This window comes from Oncorhynchus masou, chromosome 5, assembly GCF_036934945.1.
Source record: "Oncorhynchus masou masou isolate Uvic2021 chromosome 5, UVic_Omas_1.1, whole genome shotgun sequence".
Taxonomy (NCBI): Eukaryota; Metazoa; Chordata; class Actinopteri; order Salmoniformes; family Salmonidae; genus Oncorhynchus; species Oncorhynchus masou.
The window spans coordinates 16,410,536-16,430,350 of record NC_088216.1 but is presented as its reverse complement, the minus strand read 5'-3'; the positions used below and the strand labels follow the sequence as shown (position 1 = coordinate 16,430,350).

Sequence of the window (19,815 nt, the reverse complement as noted above, 5' to 3'; positions counted from 1 at the left end):
TGATGATGTATGTGACTATGATGTATGTGACTATGATGTATGTGACTATGATGTATGTGATGTATTATGATGTATGTGACTATGATGTATGTGACTATGATGTATGTGATGTATGTGACTATGATGTATGTGACTATGATGTATGTGATGACTATGATGTATGTGACTATGATGTATGTGGTTATGATGTATGTGGTTATGATGTATGTGACTATGATGTATGTGACTATGATGTATGTGACTATGATTTATGTGACTATGATGTATGTGACTATGATGTATGTGACTATGATGTATGATGTATGATGTACTATGTGACTATGATGTATGTGACTGATGTATGTGACTGATGTATGTGGTATGATGTATGTTATGATGTATGTGGTTATGATGTATGTGACTATGATGTATGTGACTATGATGTATGTGACTATGATGTATGTGACTATGATGTATGATGTATGATGACTATGATGTGTGTGAGTATGATGTATGTGACTATGATGTATGTGGTTATGATGTATGATGTATGTGACTATGATGTATGTGACTATGATGTATGTGACTATGATGTATGTGAGTATGATGTATGTGACTATGATGTATGTGACTATGATGTATGTGACTATGATGTATGATGTATGTGACTATGATGTATGTGACTATGATGTATGTGACTATGATGTATGTGGTTATGATGTATGTGACTATGATGTATGTGACTATGATGTAAGTGAGTATGATGTATGTGACTATGATGTATGTGGTTATGATGTATGTGGTTATGATGTATGTGACTATGATGTATGTGACTATGATGTATGTGACTATGATGTATGTGACTATGATGTATGTGACTATGATGTATGTGACTATGATGTATGTGACTATGATGTATGTGGTTATGATGTGACTATGATGTATGTGACTATGATGTATGTGACTATGATGTATGTGACTATGATGATGTATGATGTGACTATGATGTATGTGATGTGACTATGATGTATGTGACTATGATGTATGTGACTATGATGTATGTGTATGATGTATGTGACTATGATGTATGTGACTATGATGTATGTGACTATGATGTATGTGACTATGATGTATGTGATGTATGTGACTATGATGTATGTGACTATGATGTATGTGTGACTATGATGTATGTGATATGATGTATGTGACTATGATGTATGTGACTATGATGTATGTGACTATGATGTATGTGACTATGATGTATGTGACTATGATGTATGTGACTATGATGTATGTGATGTATGATGTATGTGATATGATGTATGTGACTATGATGTATGTGACTTATGATGTATGTGACTATGATGTATGTGACTATAATGTATGTGACTTTGATGTATGTGGTTATGATGTATGTGACTATGATGTATGTGGTTATGATGTATGATGTATGTGACTATGATGTATGTGACTATGATGTATGTGACTATGATGTATGTGACTATGATGTATGTGGTTATGATGTATGTGACTATGATGTATGTGACTATGATGTATGATGTATGTGACTATGATGTATGTGACTATGATGTATGTGACTATGATGTATGTGACTATGATGTATGTGGTTATGATGTATGTATATGATGACTATGATGTATGTGACTATGATGTATGTGATGATGTATGACTATGATGTATGTGACTATGATGTATGTGGTTATGATGTATGTGACTATGATGTATGTGATGATGTATGTGACTATGATGTATGTGACTATGATGTATGATGTACTATGATGTATGTGACTATGATGTATGTGACTATGATGTATGTGACTATGATGTATGTGACTATGATGTATGTGACTATGATGTATGTGGTTATGATGTATGTATGGTTATGATGTATGTGACTATGATGTATGTGATATGTGATGTATGTGACTATGATGTATGTGGTTATGATGTATGTGGTTATGATGTATGTGACTATGATGTATGTGACTATGATGTATGTGACTATGATGTATGTGATGTATGTATGATGTATGTGACTATGATGTATGTGACTATGATGTATGTGACTATGATGTATGTGGTTATGATAGTATGTGATATGATGTATGTATGACTATGATGTATGTGATGTATGTGACTATGATGTATGTGACTATGATGTATGTGGTTATGATGTATGTGACTATGATGTATGTGACTATGATGTATGTGACTATGATGTATGTGTGACTATGATGTATGTATGATGTATGTGATGTGGTTATGATGTATGTGACTATGATGTATGTGACTATGATGTATGTGACTATGATGTATGTGACTATGATGTATGTGACTATGATGTATGTGACTATGATGTATGTGGTATGATGTATGTGATGATGTATGTGACTATGATGTATGTGACTTATGATGTATGTGACTATGATGTATGTGACTATGATGTATGATGTGATGTGACTATGATGTATGTGACTATGATGTATGTGATATGATGTATGTGGTTATGATGTATGTGACTATGATGTATGTGACTATGATGTATGTGACTATGATGTGACTATGATGTATGTGACTATATGTGTATGTGACTATGATGTATGATGGTGTATGTGACTATGATGTATGTGGTTATGATGTATGTGTATGTATGATGTATGTGACTATGATGTATGTGACTATGATGTATGTGACTATGATGTATGTGGTTATGATGTATGTGACTATGATGTATGTGATGATGTATGTGATATGATGTATGTGACTATGATGTATGTGACTATGATGTATGTGACTATGATGTATGTGACTATGATGTATGTGACTATGATGTATGTGGTTATGATGTATGTGACTATGATGTATGTGACTATGATGTATGTGACTATGATGTATGTGACTATGATGTATGTGACTATGATGTATGTGACTATGATGTATGTGACTATGATGTATGTGACTTATGATGTATGTGACTATGATGTATGTGATGATGTATGTGACTATGATGTATGTGATGTATGTGACTATGATGTATGTGGTTATGATGTATGTGATGTATGTGACTATGATGTATGTGACTATGATGTATGTGACTATGATGACTATGATGTATGTGACTATGATGTATGTGACTATGATGTATGTGATGTATGTGACTATGATGTATGTGACTATGATGTATGTGACTATGATGTATGTGACTATGATGTATGTGACTGATGTATGTGACTATGATGTATGTGACTATGATGTATGTGACTATGATGTATGTGACTATGATGTATGTGACTATGATGTATGTGACTATGATGTATGTGGTTATGATGTATGTGGTTATGATGTATGTGGTTATGATGTATGTGAGTATGATGTATGTGGTTATGATGTATGTGACTATGATGTATGTGACTATGATGTATGTGACTATGAATGTATGTGACTATGATGTATGTGAGTATGATGTATGTGGTTATGATGTATGTGACTATAATGTATGTGACTATGATGTATGTGGTTATGATGTATGTGACTATGATGTATGTGACTATGATGTATGTGATGTATGTGATGATGTATGTGACTATGATGTATGTGACTATGATGTATGTGACTATGATGTATGTGACTATGATGTATGTGACTATGATGTATGTGGTTATGATGTATGTGACTATGATGTATGTGACTATGATGTATGTGACTATGATGTATGTGGTTATGATGTATGATGTATGTATGATGTATGTGAGTATGATGTATGTGACTATGATGTATGTGGTTATGATGATGTGATATGATGTATGTGACTATGATGTATGTGACTATGATGTATGTGACTATGATGTATGTGATGTATGATGATGTATGTGACTATGATGTATGTGGTTATGATGTATGTGAGTATGATGTATGATGTATGATGTATGTGACTATGATGTATGTGACTATTATGATGTATGATGTATGTGGTTATGATTTATGTGACTATGATGTATGTGACTATGATGTATGTGACTATGATGTATGTGACTGATGTATGATGTATGTGACTATGATGTATGTGACTATGATGTATGTGGTTATGATGTATGTGGTTATGATGTATGTGACTATGATGTATGTGACTATAATGTATGTGACTTTGATGTATGTGGTTATGATGTATGTGACTATGATGTATGTGAGTATGATGTATGTGACTATGATGTATGTGGTTATGATGTATGATGTATGTGACTATGATGTATGTGACTATGATGTATGTGACTATGATGTATGTGACTATGATGTATGTGACTATGATGTATGTGACTATGATGTATGTGACTATGATGTATGATGACTATGATGTATGTGACTATGATGTATGTGACTATGTGTATGTGATGATGTGACTATGATGTATGTGACTATGATGTGACTATGATGTATGTGACTATGATGATGATGTATGTGTATGTTATGATGTATGTGACTATGATGTATGTGGTTATGATGTATGTGACTATGATGTATGTGACTATGATGTATGTGACTATGATGTATGTGACTATGATGTATGTGACTATGATGTATGTGACTATGATGTATGTGACTATGATGTATGTGGTTATGATGTATGTGACTATGATGTATGTGACTATGATGTATGTGACTATGATGTATGTGACTATGATGTATGTGACTATGATGTATGTGGTTATGATGTATGTGACTATTATGTATGTGACTATGATGTATGTTATGATGTATGTGACTATGATGTATGTATGTGTTATGATGTATGTGGTTATGATGTATGTGAGTATGATGTATGTGATGTATGTGACTATGATGTATGTGACTATGATATGTGTATGATGTATGTGACTATGATGTATGATGTATGATGTATGTGACTATGATGTATGTGACTATGATGTATGTGGTTATGATGTATGTGACTATGATGTATGTGACTATGTGGTTATGATGTATGATGTATGTGACTATGATGTATGTGGTTATGATGTATGTGACTATGTATGTGATGTGTATGTGACTATGATGTATGTGACTATGATGTATGTGAGTATGATGTATGTGACTATGATGTATGTGGTTATGATGTATGTGGTTATGATTTATGTGACTATGATGTATGTGACTATGATGTATGTGACTGATGTATGATGTATGTGACTATGATGTATGTGACTGATGTATGATGTATGTGACTATGATGTATGTGACTATGATGTATGTGACTATGATGTATGTGACTATGATGTATGTGACTATGATGTATGTGACTATGATGTATGTGGTTATGATGTATGTGAGTATGATGTATGATGTATGTGACTATGATGTATGTGAGTATGATGTATGTGGTTATGATGTATGTGACTATGATGTATGTGACTATGATGTATGTGATTATGATGTATGTGATGATGTATGTGACTATGATGTATGTGACTATAATGTATGTGACTATGATGTATGTGGTTATGATGTATGTGAGTATGATGTATGTGACTATGATGTATGTGACTATGATGTATGTGACTATGATGTATGATGTATGTGACTATGATGTATGTGACTATGATGTATGTGATGTGACTATGATGTATGTGACTATATGATGTATGTGACTATGATGTATGTGATGTATGTTATGATGTGTATGTGATGATGTATGTGACTATGATGTATGTGACTATGATGTATGTGACTATGATGTATGTGACTATGATGTATGTGACTATGTATGATGATGTATGTGACTATGATGTATGTGACTGTTGTATGATGTATGTGACTATGATGTATGTGACTGATGATGTATGTGACTATGATGTATGTGACTATGTATGTGATGTGATGTATGTGACTATGATGTATGTGGTTATGATGTATGTGATGTATGATGTATGTGACTATGATGTATGTGACTATGATGTATGTGGTTATGATGTATGTGACTTATGATGTATGTGACTATGATGTATGTGACTATGATGTATGTGACTGTATGTGATGATGTATGTGACTATGATGTATGTGACTGATGATGTATATGATGTATGTGACTATGATGTATGTGACTATGATGTATGTGACTATGATGTATGTGACTATGATGTTGATGATGTATGTGGTTATGATTTATGTGACTATGATGTATGTGACTATGATGTATGTGACTATGATGTATGTGACTGATGTATGATGTATGTGACTATGATGTATGTGACTATGATGTATGTGACTATGATGTATGTGGTTATGATGTATGTGAGTATGATGTATGTGACTATGATGTATGTGACTATGATGTATGTGACTATGATGTATGTGACTATGATGTATGTGGTTATGATGTATGTGACTATGATGTATGTGACTATGATGTAAGTGATTATGATGTATGTGACTATGATGTATGTGACTATGAATGTATGTGGTTATGATGTATGTGGTTATGATGTATGTGAGTATGATGTATGTGGTTATGATGTATGTGAGTATGATGTATGTGAGTATGATGTATGTGAGTATGATGTATGTGACTATGATGTATGTGGTTATGATGTATGTGGTTATGATGTATGTGACTATGATGTATGTGAGTATGATGTATGTGGTTATGATGTATGTGGTTATGATGTATGTGAGTATGATGTATGTGAGTATGATGTATGTGAGTATGATGTATGTGAGTATGATGTATGTGACTATGATGTATGTGGTTATGATGTATGTGAGTATGATGTATGTGAGTATGATGTATGTGACTATGATGTATGATGTGTGTGAGTATGATGTATGTGAGGATGATGTATGTGGTTATGATGTATGTGAGTATGATGTATGTGAGTATGATGTATGTGACTATGATGTATGTGGTTATGATGTATGTGAGTATGATGTATGTGAGTATGATGTATGTGATGATATGATGTATGATGTGTGAGTATGATGTATGATGATGTATGTGAGATGTATGTGGTTATGATGTATGTGGTTATGATGTATGTGAGTATGATGTATGTGACTATGATGTATGTGGTGATGTATGATGTATGATGTATGTGATGATGTATGTGAGTATGATGTATGTGACTATGATGTATGATGTGTGTGTATGATGTGTGTGAGTATGATGTATGTGACTATGATGTATGTGACTATGATGTATGTGAGTATGATGTATGTGACTATGATGTATGTGGTTATGATGTATGTGAGTATGATGTATGTGACTATGATGTATGATGTGTGTGAGTATGATGTGTGTGAGTATGATGTATGTGACTATGATGTATGTGACTATGATGTATGTGAGTATGATGTATGTGACTATGATGTATGTGGTTACGATGTATGTGAGTATGATGTATGTGAATATGATGTATGTGGTTATGATGTATGTGACTATGATGTATGTGACTATGATGTTTGTGGTTATGATGTATGTGAGTATGATGTATGCGTTTATGATGTATGTGAGTATGATGTATGTGAGTATGATGAATGTGACTATGATGTATGTGACTATGATGTATGATGTACAGTGCCTTGCGAAAGTATTCAGCCCCCTTGAACTTTGCGACCTTTTGCCACATTTCAGGCTTCAAACATAAAGATATAAAACTGTATTTTTTTGTGAAGAATCAACAACAAGTGGGACACAATCATGAAGTGGAACGACATTTATTGGATATTTCAAACTTTTTTAACAAATTGGACGTGCAAAATTAAGACTTTACTGCTCTCTTCTACCCTGTACTGCTCTCTTCTACCCTGTACTGCTCTCCTCTACCCTGTTATGCTCTCTTCTACTCTTTACTGCTCTCCTCTACCCTGTACTGCTCTCCTCTACCCTTTACTGCTATCTTTCACCCTGTACTGCTCTCTTCTACCCTCTTCTACCCTGTACTGCTCTCCTCCCTTTACCTCTTCTACTTTACTGCTCTCCTCTACCCTTTACTGCTCTCTTCTACCCTGTACTGCTCTCGTCTAACCTCTTCTACCCTGTACTGCTCTCGTCTACCCTTTACTGCTCTCTTCCACCCTGTACTGCTCTCTTCTACCCTGTACTGCTCTCATCTACCCTGTACTGCTCTCTTCTACCCTTTACTGCTCTCTCCTACCCTTTACTGCTCTCTTCTACCCTGTACTGCTCTCTTCTACCCTGTACTGCTCTCTTCCACCCTGTACTGCTCTCTTCTACCCTGTACTCCTCTCTTCTACCCTTTACTGCTTTCTTCTACCCTTTACTGCTCTCTCCTACCCTGTACTGCTCTCTTCTACCCTGTACTGCTCTCTTCTACCCTTTACTGCTCTCTCCTACACTTTACTGCTCTCTCCTACCCTGTACTGCCCTCTCCTACCCTGTACTGCCCTCTCCTACCCTGTACTGCTCTCCTCTACCCTTTACTGCTCTCTCCTACCCTGTACTGCTCTCTCCTACCCTTTACTGCTCTCTCCTTGTACTACCCTTTACTGCTCTCTCCTACCCTGTACTGCTCTCTTCTACCCTCTTTTACCCTGTACTGCTCTCTTCTACCCTCTCTTACCCTGTACTGCTCTCCTCTACCCTTTACTGCTCTCTCCTACCCTGTACTGCTCTCTCCTACCCTTTACTGCTCTCTTTTACCCTTTACTGCTCTCTCCTACCCTGTACTGCTCTCTCCTTCCCTTTACTGCTCTCTTTTACCCTTTACTGCTCTCTTCTACCCTCTACCACTCTCTTCTACCCTCCTCTACCCTGTACTGCTCTCTTCTACCCTCTTTTACCCTGTACTGCTCTCTTCTACCCTGTACTGCTCTCTTCTACCCTCCTCTACCCTGTACTGCTCTCTCCTACCTTGTACCGCTCTCTTCTACCCTGTACTGTACTGCTCTCTTCTACCCTCTTTTACCCTGTACTGCTCTCTTCTACCCTCGTTTACCCTGTACTGCTCTCTTCTACCCTGTACTGCTATCTTCTACCCTCTTTTACACTGTACTGCTCTCTTCTACCCTCTCCTACCATCTTCTACCCTGTATTGCTCTCTTCTACCCTCTTCTACCCTGTACTGTCCTCTTCTACCATCTTCTATCCTTTACTGCTCTCTCCTACCCTTTACTGCTCTCTCCTACCCTGTACTGCTCTCTTCTACCCTGTACTGCTCTCTCTACCCTTTACTGCTCTCTCTACCCTGTACTGCTCTCTTCTACCCTTTACTGCTCTCTCCTAGCCTGTACTGCTCTCTTTTACCCTGTACTGCTCTCTTCTACCCTGCACTGCTCTCTTCTACCCTTTACTGCTCTCTCCTACACTGTACTGCTCTCTTTTACCCTGTACTGCTCTCTTCTACCCTTTACTACTCTCTCCTACCCTGTACTGCTCTCTCCTACCTTGTACTTCTCTCTTCTACCCTTTACTGCTCTCTCCTACCCTGTACTGCTCTCTCCTACCTTGTACTGCTCTCTTCTACCCTTTACTGCTCTCTCCTACCCTGTACTGCTCTCTTCTACCCTCGTTTACCCTGTACTGCTCTCTTTTACCCTCTTTTACCCTGTACTGCTCTCTTCTACCCTGTACTGCTATCTTCTACCCTCTTTTACACTGTACTGCTCTCTTCTACCCTAATATACCCTGTACTGCTCTCTTCTACCCTCTTCTACCCTGTACTGTCCTCTTCTACCATCTTCTACCCTTGTACTGCTCTCTTCTACCCTGTACTGCTCTCTTCTACCCTGTACTGCTCTCTTCTACCCTGTACTGCTCTCTTCTACCCTTTACTGCTCTCTCCTACCCTGTACTGCTCTCTTCTACCCTGTACTGCTCTCTCCTACCCTGTACTGCTCTCTTCTACCCTGTACTGCTCTCTCCTACCCTGTACTGCTCTCTCCTACCCTGTACTGCTCTCTCTACCCTGTACTGCTCTCTCCTACCCTGTACTGCTCTCTTTTACCCTGTACTGCTCTCTCCTACCCTGTACTGCTCTCTTTTACCCTGTACTGCTCTCTTCTACCCTGTACTGCTCTCTTCTACCCTGTACTGCTCTCTTCTACCCTTGTACTGCTCTCTTCTACCCTGTACTGCTCTCTTTTACCCTGTACTGCTCTCTTCTACCCTGTACTGCTCTCTCCTACCCTGTACTGCTCTCTTCTACCCTGTACTGCTCTCTTCTACCCTTTACTGCTCTCTTTTACCCTGTACTGCTCTCTTCTACCCTTTACTGCTCTCTCCTACCCTGTACTGCTCTCTCCTACCCTTTACTGCTCTCTCCTACCCTGTACTGCTCTCTTCTACCCTTTACTGCTCTCTCCTACCCTGTACTGCTCTCTGCTACCCTTTACTGCTCTCTCCTACCCTGTACTGTTCTGTTCTACCCTGTACTCTCTTTCTACCCTTTACTGCTCTCTCCTACCCTGTACTGCTCTCTTCTACCCTTTACTGCTCTCTCCTACCCTGTACTGCTCTCTTCTACCCTTTACTGCTCTCTCCTACCCTGTACTGCTCTCTTCTACCCTTTACTGCTCTCTCCTACCCTGTACTGCTCTCTTCTACCCTTTACTGCTCTCTCCTACCCTGTACTGCTCTCTTCTACCCTGTACTGCTCTCTCCTACCCTGTACTGCTCTCTTTTACCCTGTACTGCTCTCTTTTACCCTGTACTGCTCTCTTCTACCCTGTACTGCTCTCTTCTACCCTTTACTGCTCTCTCCTACCCTGTACTGCTCTCTTTTACCCTGTACTGCTCTCTCCTACCCTGTACTGCTCTCTTATACCCTTTACTGCTCTCTTTTACCCTGTACTGCTCTCTTCTACCCTTTACTGCTCTCTCCTACCCTGTACTGCTCTCTTCTACCCTTTACTGCTCTCTCCTACCCTGTACTGCTCTCTTCTACCCTTTACTGCTCTCTCCTACCCTGTATTGCTCTCTTCTACCCTTTACTGCTCTCTCCTACCCTGTACTGCTCTCTTCTACCCTTTACTGCTCTCTCCTACCCTGTACTGCTCTCTTTTACCCTTTACTGCTCTCTCCTACCCTGTACTGCTCTCTTCTACCCTTTACTGCTCACTCCTACCCTGTACTGCTCTCTTCGCTGACATCCCGTGAAAAGGAATCGACTTTACATGTTGCGACTGAGCCAAAGGCCTCAGATTAGATGGTGCTGCGTAAAAATGATCTTCAACGGATCCCTTCCCTCCTCACCCTTCCCTTATTATGACGGCGGGTTGAAGAACAGGTGCGAGGCCAAGCATTCTATCTGCAGAAAACAGAAGACATTTACAACATACATGGTCCATTTATCAATTAGTGGCTATTTTACTCTGCCAGTCGCATGATTGTACAATGCCTGATGCTGCCAGTTGCATTGTAAGTGACATACTTTTCAAGCTTTAACGAACCCACACAATAGTCGAGAGAGGGAGATATATATATATATATGTGTGTGTTTTAACCTATTTTAACCTAGCAAGTTTACATCTGCACCATGACCATTTAGTCTATTTTATTTGATTCTCTGTGAAGAGGCTCGAGAACAACAAGACAACTGTTTCCCTCCCCATCCACCTCAGCAAACTTCAGAAACGGGCGCTGCGTGTAGCCAAATCATTTTGGGGAACTTGATTTTGGCTTCCTGATTGCACACGTTCCGCTCTGTCGCCTGTTTGCGCCTTCTGATCGCGTTCGTTCCGCTCCATGAAACCACTGTGCGAGTCTGTAGCAGATTTTCAGTTCAGGTTTCTGTTCATCGAAGGAGGGTTGAAGTGAGGGGCGACTGGACTGTGTTCTGATAAATCCATACGAAAGTTTCATTCTTCAATCGGCCCGGTCTCCATCAACATGTCGTCGCTGCCCAAGCAACTACGTGACGAGAGGTGAGTTACGAGGCCGGTGGTGACAGCGGTTGTTCAAGGCAGCATAGGACTGTTAGGAAATGTGAACTTCTGATTCCAGAACTGTTGTTAATGTGCGTTTATGTAACACTTATTTTACCAGTTAAATCGACTGAGAAGTGAGAAGAGGAGGGGGGATGAATGAGCCAACTGGGAACAGGGGAAGATTAGGTGGCCATGATGTATGAGGGCCAGATTGGGCATTTAGCCAGTAACTCGGCAAGGGAACAGTAACAGCGAAGGCAGTTCCCCTTTTATCTGTGGTAGGAGTTTATTCTTCTATAGTGTTTGCGGCGCGTTTCCAATCTTTCTAGAACAGTCATCTGTCACGATTGTGAATTTGAAACTAAACTACATTCCATAATAGTCACCAGAGTGACTCGTTTTGCAACATTCAGGGGTAATGTAGGGGACATACATGCGTGTGTGTACGTTATGACGTGTGTTTCCTCGCACCACAGGTGCTGTGTGTGTGTGTGTGTGTGTGTGTGTGTGTGTGTGTGTGTGAGAGAGAGAGAGTTCTCGGGGCCATGAAGCCCTGTACATCAGCCTGTGGTTGGACTGCTCTAATATGTCTGATATATTGCTGATGTTTTATAACCCCCAGGGTTCTTTCCCAATCCATGGTTGTGTATATTAGTGACCATACAGCACGTCTTGAAGCTGAACATCACCTAAGCATTTGTTTACTTCTTAGTTCACCTCCTCTCTTCTCCTCCTCTCGCTCAGTGATTTTGACCAGCTACCGCACGACATTCCCATCAGTGCCACCATCGCAGACATCGAGGAGAAGAAGGGCTTCATCGACTATTATGTAAGTGTGTCTCTGTATGCTGGTAACACTGACCACACAACCCACGAGTTAGAATGTGGAGAACGCTTTAAACGCTACAAATGGTGTGAAAAGCATCTCAAAAGCTCATGTAAGAATCCTCCCTCCCTCCCTCCCTCCCTCCCTCCCTCCCTCCCTCCCTCCCTCCCTCCCTGCTCTCCTCGCCACCTCCTCCTCCCCCTCCCTCTCTCCCTGCTCCCCCCCCTCTTTCCCTGGTCTCTCCCCCTCTCTCCCTGGTCTCTCCCCCCCCTCTCTCCCTGGTCTCCCCCCCCCCCTCTCCCTGGTCCCCCCCCTGTCTCCCGGCAGCGTTTTGTGATGGAGGTAAGGACCAGAGGTGGTAGTAAGTACCTGATCTACCGGAGGTACAGCCAGTTCTTCAAACTGCACAGTGACCTGGAGCTGAAGCATTCACCTGGAGACCAGGGCACATCTGGACCTAACACCTGCAGGCTGCCCACCCTGCCTGGTGAGAGGGGGGTGGAGGGGTGGGCTGCTCTGTGTGTGTGTGTGTGTGTGTGTGTGTGTGTGTACATTTATGCACTTTTGCACATATACATATTATGTGTATGCTGTTGGGTGTGTCCTTGTACAGGAATGTTCGGTCTGCGTTATGTAAAAATATAATTCACCCTGTCATAGTTCACTTCTCTCCTGGGGGTAAGAATACCTGGCATTGTGTAAAACACACCGTGAACAGATAGACCAGGACTCCTATTATCTCTCTGTGTTAACACCATATCAGATAGACCAGGACTCCTATTATCTCTCTGTGTTAACACCATATCAGATAGACCAGGACTCCTATTATCTCTCTGTGTTAACACCATATCAGATAGACCAGGACTCCTATTCCCTCTCTGTGTTAACACCATATCAGATAGACCAGGACTCCTATTATCTCTCTGTGTTAACACCATATCAGATAGACCAGGACTCCTATTATCTCTCTGTGTTAACACCATATCAGATAGACCAGGACTCCTATTATCTCTCTGTGTTAACACCATATCAGATAGACCATATCAGATAGACCAGGACTCCTATTATCTCTCTGTGTTAACACCATATCAGATAGACCAGGACTCCTATTATCTCTCTGTGTTAACACCATATCAGATAGACCAGGACTCCTATTATCTCTCTGTGTTAACACCATATCAGATAGACCAGGACTCCTATTATCTCTCTGTGTTAACACCATATCAGATAGACCAGGACTCCTATTATCTCTCTCTGTGTTAACACCATATCAGATAGACCAGGACTCCTATTATCTCTCTGTGTTAACACCATATCAGATAGACCAGGACTCCTATTATCTCTCTGTGTTAACACCATATCAGATAGACCAGGACTCCTATTATCTCTCTGTGTTAACACCATATCAGATAGACCAGGACTCCTATTATCTCTCTGTGTTAACACCATATCAGATAGACCAGGACTCCTATTACCTCTCTGTGTTAACACCATATCAGATAGACCAGGACTGTGTTAACACCATATCAGATCCAGGACTCTATTATCTCTCTGTGTTAACACCATATCAGATTATCTCTCTGTGTTAACACCATATCAGATAGACCAGGACTCCTATTATCTCTCTGTGTTAACACCATATCAGATAGACCAGGACTCCTATTATCTCTCTGTGTTAACACCATATCAGATAGACCAGGACTCCTATTATCTCTCTGTGTTAACACCATATCAGATAGACCAGGACTCCTATTATCAGATAGACTCTGTGTTAACACCATATCAGATAGACCAGGACTCCTATTATCTCTCTGTGTTAACACCATATCAGATAGACCAGGACTCCTATTACCAGGACTCTCTCTGTGTTAACACCATATCAGATAGACCAGGACTCCTATTATCTCTCTGTGTTAACACCATATCAGATAGACCAGGACTCCTATTATCTCTCTGTGTTAACACCATATCAGATAGACCAGGACTCCAGGACTATTATCTCTCTGTGTTAACACCATATCACATAGACCAGGACTCCTATTATCTCTCTGTGTTAACACCATATCAGATATACCAGGACTCCTATTATCTCTCTGTGTTAACACCATATCAGATAGACCAGGACTCCTATTATCTCTCTGTGTTAACACCATATCAGATAGACCAGGACTCCTATTATCTCTCTGTGTTAACACCATATCAGATAGACCAGGACTCCTATTATCTCTCTGTGTTACTGGATATTATGAAGACGTCAGTCAGTCCAAACACTTTTACTTTATTCAGCATTTACACACACACACACACACACACACACACACACACACACACACACACACACACACACACACATTCAACACACAGATAGACACACACACACCAGGACACACACACACACAGGACTCCTATTATCTCTCTGTGTTAACACTGTTACTGAGTAGGCTCCGATAGCTCTGAACATCGTGTTAACACCAATAAAGATTTATGACTTTGAATGGGGATGAATACCATCGATTGGACAGAGGCTGACAGTCTCTCCTCTATATGTCTGTCTCTCCGTCTCTATATGTCTGTCTCTCCATCTCTATATGTCTGTCTCTCCGTCTCTATATGTCTGTCTCTCCGTCTCTATATGTCTGTCTCTCCGTCTCTATATGTCTGTCTCTCCGTCTCTATATGTCTCTCTCCTTCTCTATATGTCTGTCTCTCCTTCTCTATATGTATGTCTCTCCTTCTCTATATGTATGTCTCTCCTTCTCTATATGTATGTCTGTCTGTCCTTCTCTATATGTCTGTCTGTCCTTCTCTATATGTCTGTCTCTCCTTCTCTATATGTCTGTCTCTCCTTCTCTATATGTATGTCTCTCCTTCTCTATATGTCTGTCTCTCCTTCTCTATATGTATGTATCTCCTTCTCTATATGTATGTCTCTCCTTCTCTATATGTATGTCTGTCTCTCCTTCTCTATATGTCTGTCTCTCCTTCTCTATATGTATGTCTCTCCTTCTCTATATGTCTGTCTCTCCTTCTCTATATGTCTGTCTCTCCTTCTCTATATGTCTGTCTCTCCTTCTCTATATGTCTGTCTGTCCTTCTCTATATGTCTGTCTGTCCTTCTCTATATGTCTGTCTCTCCTTCTCTATATGTCTGTCTCTCCTTCTCTATATGTCTGTATCTCCTTCTCTATATGTATGTCTATCCTTCTCTATATGTCTGTCTCTCCTTCTCTATATGTCTGTCTCTCCGTCTCTATATGTCTGTCTCTCCTTCTCTATATGTCTGTATCTCCTTCTCTATATGTCTGTCTCTCCTTCTCTATATGTATGTCTGTCTGTCCTTCTCTATATGTCTGTCTCTCCTTCTCTATATGTCTGTCTCTCCTTCTCTATATGTCTGTCTCTCCTTCTCTATATGTATGTCTGTCTGTCCTTCTCTATATGTCTGTCTCTCCGTCTCTATATGTATGTCTCTCCTTCTCTATATGTATGTCTGTCTGTCCTTCTCTATATGTCTGTCTCTCCTTCTCTATATGTATGTATGTCTCTCCTTCTCTATATGTCTGTCTCTCCTTCTCTATATGTATGTCTCCTTCTCTATATGTATGTCTCTCCTTCTCTATATGTATGTATGTCTCCTCTTCTCTATATGTCTGTCTCTCCTTCTCTATATGTCTTCTCTATATGTATGTCTCTCCTTCTCTATATGTATGTCTGTCTGTCCTTCTCTATATGTCTGTCTCTCCTTCTCTATATGTATGTCTCTCCTTCTCTATATGTGTCTGTCTGTCCTTCTCTATATGTCTGTCTCTCCTTCTCTATATGTCTGTCTCTCCTTCTCTATATGTCTGTCTCTCCTTCTCTATATGTATGTCTCTCCTTCTCTATATGTCTGTCTGTCCTTCTCTATATGTCTGTCTCTCCTTCTCTATATGTCTGTCTCTCCTTCTCTATATGTCTCTCTCCTTCTCTATATGTCTGTCTCTCCTTCTCTATATGTCTGTCTCTCCTTCTCTATATGTCTCTCTCCTTCTCTATATGTCTGTCTCTCCTTCTCTATATGTATGTCTCTCCTTCTCTATATGTCTGTCTCTCCTTCTCTATATGTCTCTCTCCTTCTCTATATGTCTGTCTCTCCTTCTCTATATGTCTGTCTCTCCTTCTCTATATGTCTGTCTCTCCTTCTCTCTCTCCTTCTCTATATGTATGTCTCCTTCTCTATATGTCTGTCTCTCCTTCTCTATATGTATGTCTCTCCTTCTCTATATGTATGTCTCTCCTTCTCTATATGTCTGTCTGTCCATCTCTATATGCCTCTCTCTCCTTCTGTCTGTCTCATCTCTTTTCTCTCTATCTTTCTGTTTGTGTCCCAAACAGTTGGTTTTCTGCCAAGACTGAATACCTGTTCAACAGAATAATTAGTGTCTCTCTGCAGGTGTACACTAGAAAACAAGGGTTTTATTGTGCTCTCTCTCTCTCCCTTCCCTCTTTCCTTCTCCCCCCACCCCCCTCTCTCTCCCAATGTTATGTCCTGTTCTGTAATCTCACAGTAACATAATGGAGATGAAGACTCTAAAGTCCAGAGAGAGAGTTACAGTAGAGGACTGTCAGTGAACTCTCTCTCTCTCACACACACACACTTGGGCACGTGCCGTTTAAGCTCCCGAACGGCCGGCTTTTACATGTAGACATTGGCTTAATGATGATCATGGAACTAATCATCAGTTCTCTCCATTTCCATTCAAATGAAAAGAGAGATGGACCCAGATAATGAGTGATACAGAGAGACAGTGAGTGATGGAGAGAGATGGAGGGAGACAGAGATGGAGAGATGGAGAGAGATGGAGTCAGAGGGAGAGAGATGGAGCCAGAGGGAAAGAGATGGAGAGAGATGGAGTCAGAGGGAGAGAGATGGAGAGAGATGGAGTCAGAGGGAGCCAGAGGGAGAGAGATGGAGCCAGAGGGAGAGAGATGGAGCCAGAGGGAGAGAGATGGAGCCAGAGGGAGAGAGATGGAGTCAGAGGGAGAGAGATGGAGCCAGAGGGAGAGAGATGGAGCCAGAGGGAGAGAGATGGAGATGGAGTGGAGCAGAGGGAGCCAGAGGGAGAGAGATGGAGCCAGAGGGAGAGAGATGGAGACAGAGAGATGGAGCCAGAGGGAGAGAGATGGAGCCAGAGGGAGAGAGATGGAGCCAGAGGGAGAGAGATGGAGCCAGAGGGAGAGAGATGGAGCCAGAGGGAGAGAGATGGAGCCAGAGGGAGAGAGATGGAGCCAGAGGGAGCCAGAGGGAGAGAGATGGAGCCAGAGGGAGAGAGATGGAGCCAGAGGGAGAGAGATGAAGCCAGAGGGAGAGAGATGGAGCCAGAGGGAGAGATGGTGGGAGATAGAGATGATCACAGGCATTAGATGGGGCTAAATTAGTTGTAGCTTTCCCCCCTCCCTCTACCCCCCGCGCTCTCTCTCTCAATCTTCTTTCCATCTCTCACCCTCCCTCTATCTCCCCCCACTCTCTCTCTGTCCTCCTCCCCTCTCTCTCTCTCCTCTCCTCTCTCTCTCTCTCTCTCTCTCCCCTCCCTCCTTCTTTACCCCCCAACTCTCTCTGTCCTCCTCTCCTCTCTCCCTCCCTCCCTCCATCTCCCCCCACTCTCTCTCTCTATCCTCCTCCCCCCTCTCCCCCCCCCACTCTCTCTCTCCCCCCCCACCTCCTCTGTCCTCCTCCTCCCCCCCCTCTCTCTCTCTCTCTCTGTCCTCCTCTCCTCCTCCCCCACACTCTCTCTCTCCCCTCCCTCCCCCCATCTCCCCCCACTCTCTCTCTCCTCCTCCCCTCTCTCTCCCTCCCTCCACCCCCCACTCTCTCTCTCTCTCCTCCCCTCCCTCCATCCCCCCTCCACTCCCCTCTCTCTGTCCTCCTCTCTCTCTCTCCCTCCCTCCATCCCCCCACTCTCCCCTCCTCACTCTCTCTCTCCCTCCCTCCATCTCCCCCACACTCTCCCTCTCTCCTCTCCCCTCTCCCCCCATCTCCCCCCCCCACTCTCTCTCTCTGTCCTCCTCCCCTCTCTCTCCCTCCCTCCACCCCCCCACTCTCTCTCTCTCTCTGTCCTCCTCCCCTCTCTCTCTCCCTCCCTCCCTCCCTCCACCCCCCCCTCTCTGTCCTCTCCTCTCTCTCTCTCCCTCCCTTCATCCCCCCCACTCTCTCTCTGTCCTCCTCCCCTCTCTCTCTCCCTCCCTCCACCCCCTCTCTCTCTGTCCTCTCCTCTCTCCCTCTCCCTCTAAATTCGTTTTATCAGCAGAGGGAAGTAGCAGAATCTAATGTAGAACGTTACAATTGGAGCAAAGAGGAACTTCAGGGGGGTGTTCTAAATGTTAATAATTATATTCAGCTAGAAGTTCTAGGTGACATTCAGTTGGGCCTAGTTGTACTGTAGCTGTGTGTGTGTGTGTGTGTGTGTGTGTGTTCTGAGTATCTCAGATAGCTGTTGGTTGGACAGTCATTCAACTACAGTCTTTGTTTATTTGTATCGTACCGTCAGTCTGTGTCTCAAGGGCACTATATTTAATGGCACCCTATTTCCCTATGTAGTGCACTTCTTTAGACCAGGACCCATAGTGGCTATATGAGAAATACGGTGTCATATGGAACACACACACTACAGATGTGGCCAGTTTACTACAACAGGAAAATAATCCGGCAACAACAACAACAAATGTGAGTTATAATGTGGATTATGATTCATAGACATTTTTTGATTTTTTTTAATACATTTTTCATTAGTGTGACATATTAAAGGGAAAATTACAAACTTTAGAGGCCTTTTTAAACCTCGAATACACTCCACGTTTTCATTCTCAGCTGTGCATGAAAATTCTCAGTGACAAAAGAGTGATCAAATGAAGATCCTACATCTGTGGCCTGTGGGATGTTTCATTAACATATCATCAACTCTGATGAGAAATGCAATTAAAATGTCATTATGTTGTTGATATTTATGCAACCACCCAAAGGCAATACTGGCAACCTTGAAATTAGTTATTTCGGATTGATCGATTTCCAGGAAGGAAGAGTTTTAGTTATTGGTTGGTCTTGTTGGAGGGGGAAAAGGTTGGGAGACTATCTATGG

At 41.4% G+C, this 19,815-nt stretch overlaps 2 protein-coding genes across 2 annotated transcripts in view; one reads left to right on the top strand and one right to left on the bottom strand.

Moving 5' to 3' along the window:
* The window catches only part of LOC135534853 (parvalbumin alpha), a 352,035-nt gene that overhangs the window by 16,919 nt on the left and 315,301 nt on the right, over positions 1-19,815 (bottom strand). The window lies entirely within an intron of this gene.
* The window catches only part of LOC135534815 (neutrophil cytosol factor 4-like), a 13,920-nt gene continuing 5,733 nt past the window's right edge, over positions 11,629-19,815 (top strand). The window contains exons 1-3 of the mRNA XM_064961652.1: positions 11,629-11,871; positions 12,619-12,703; positions 13,028-13,187. Coding sequence (XP_064817724.1) covers positions 11,837-11,871; positions 12,619-12,703; positions 13,028-13,187 — 280 coding nt within the window. The 5' untranslated portion in view covers positions 11,629-11,836. The remainder of the gene's footprint in view (positions 11,872-12,618; positions 12,704-13,027; positions 13,188-19,815) is intronic.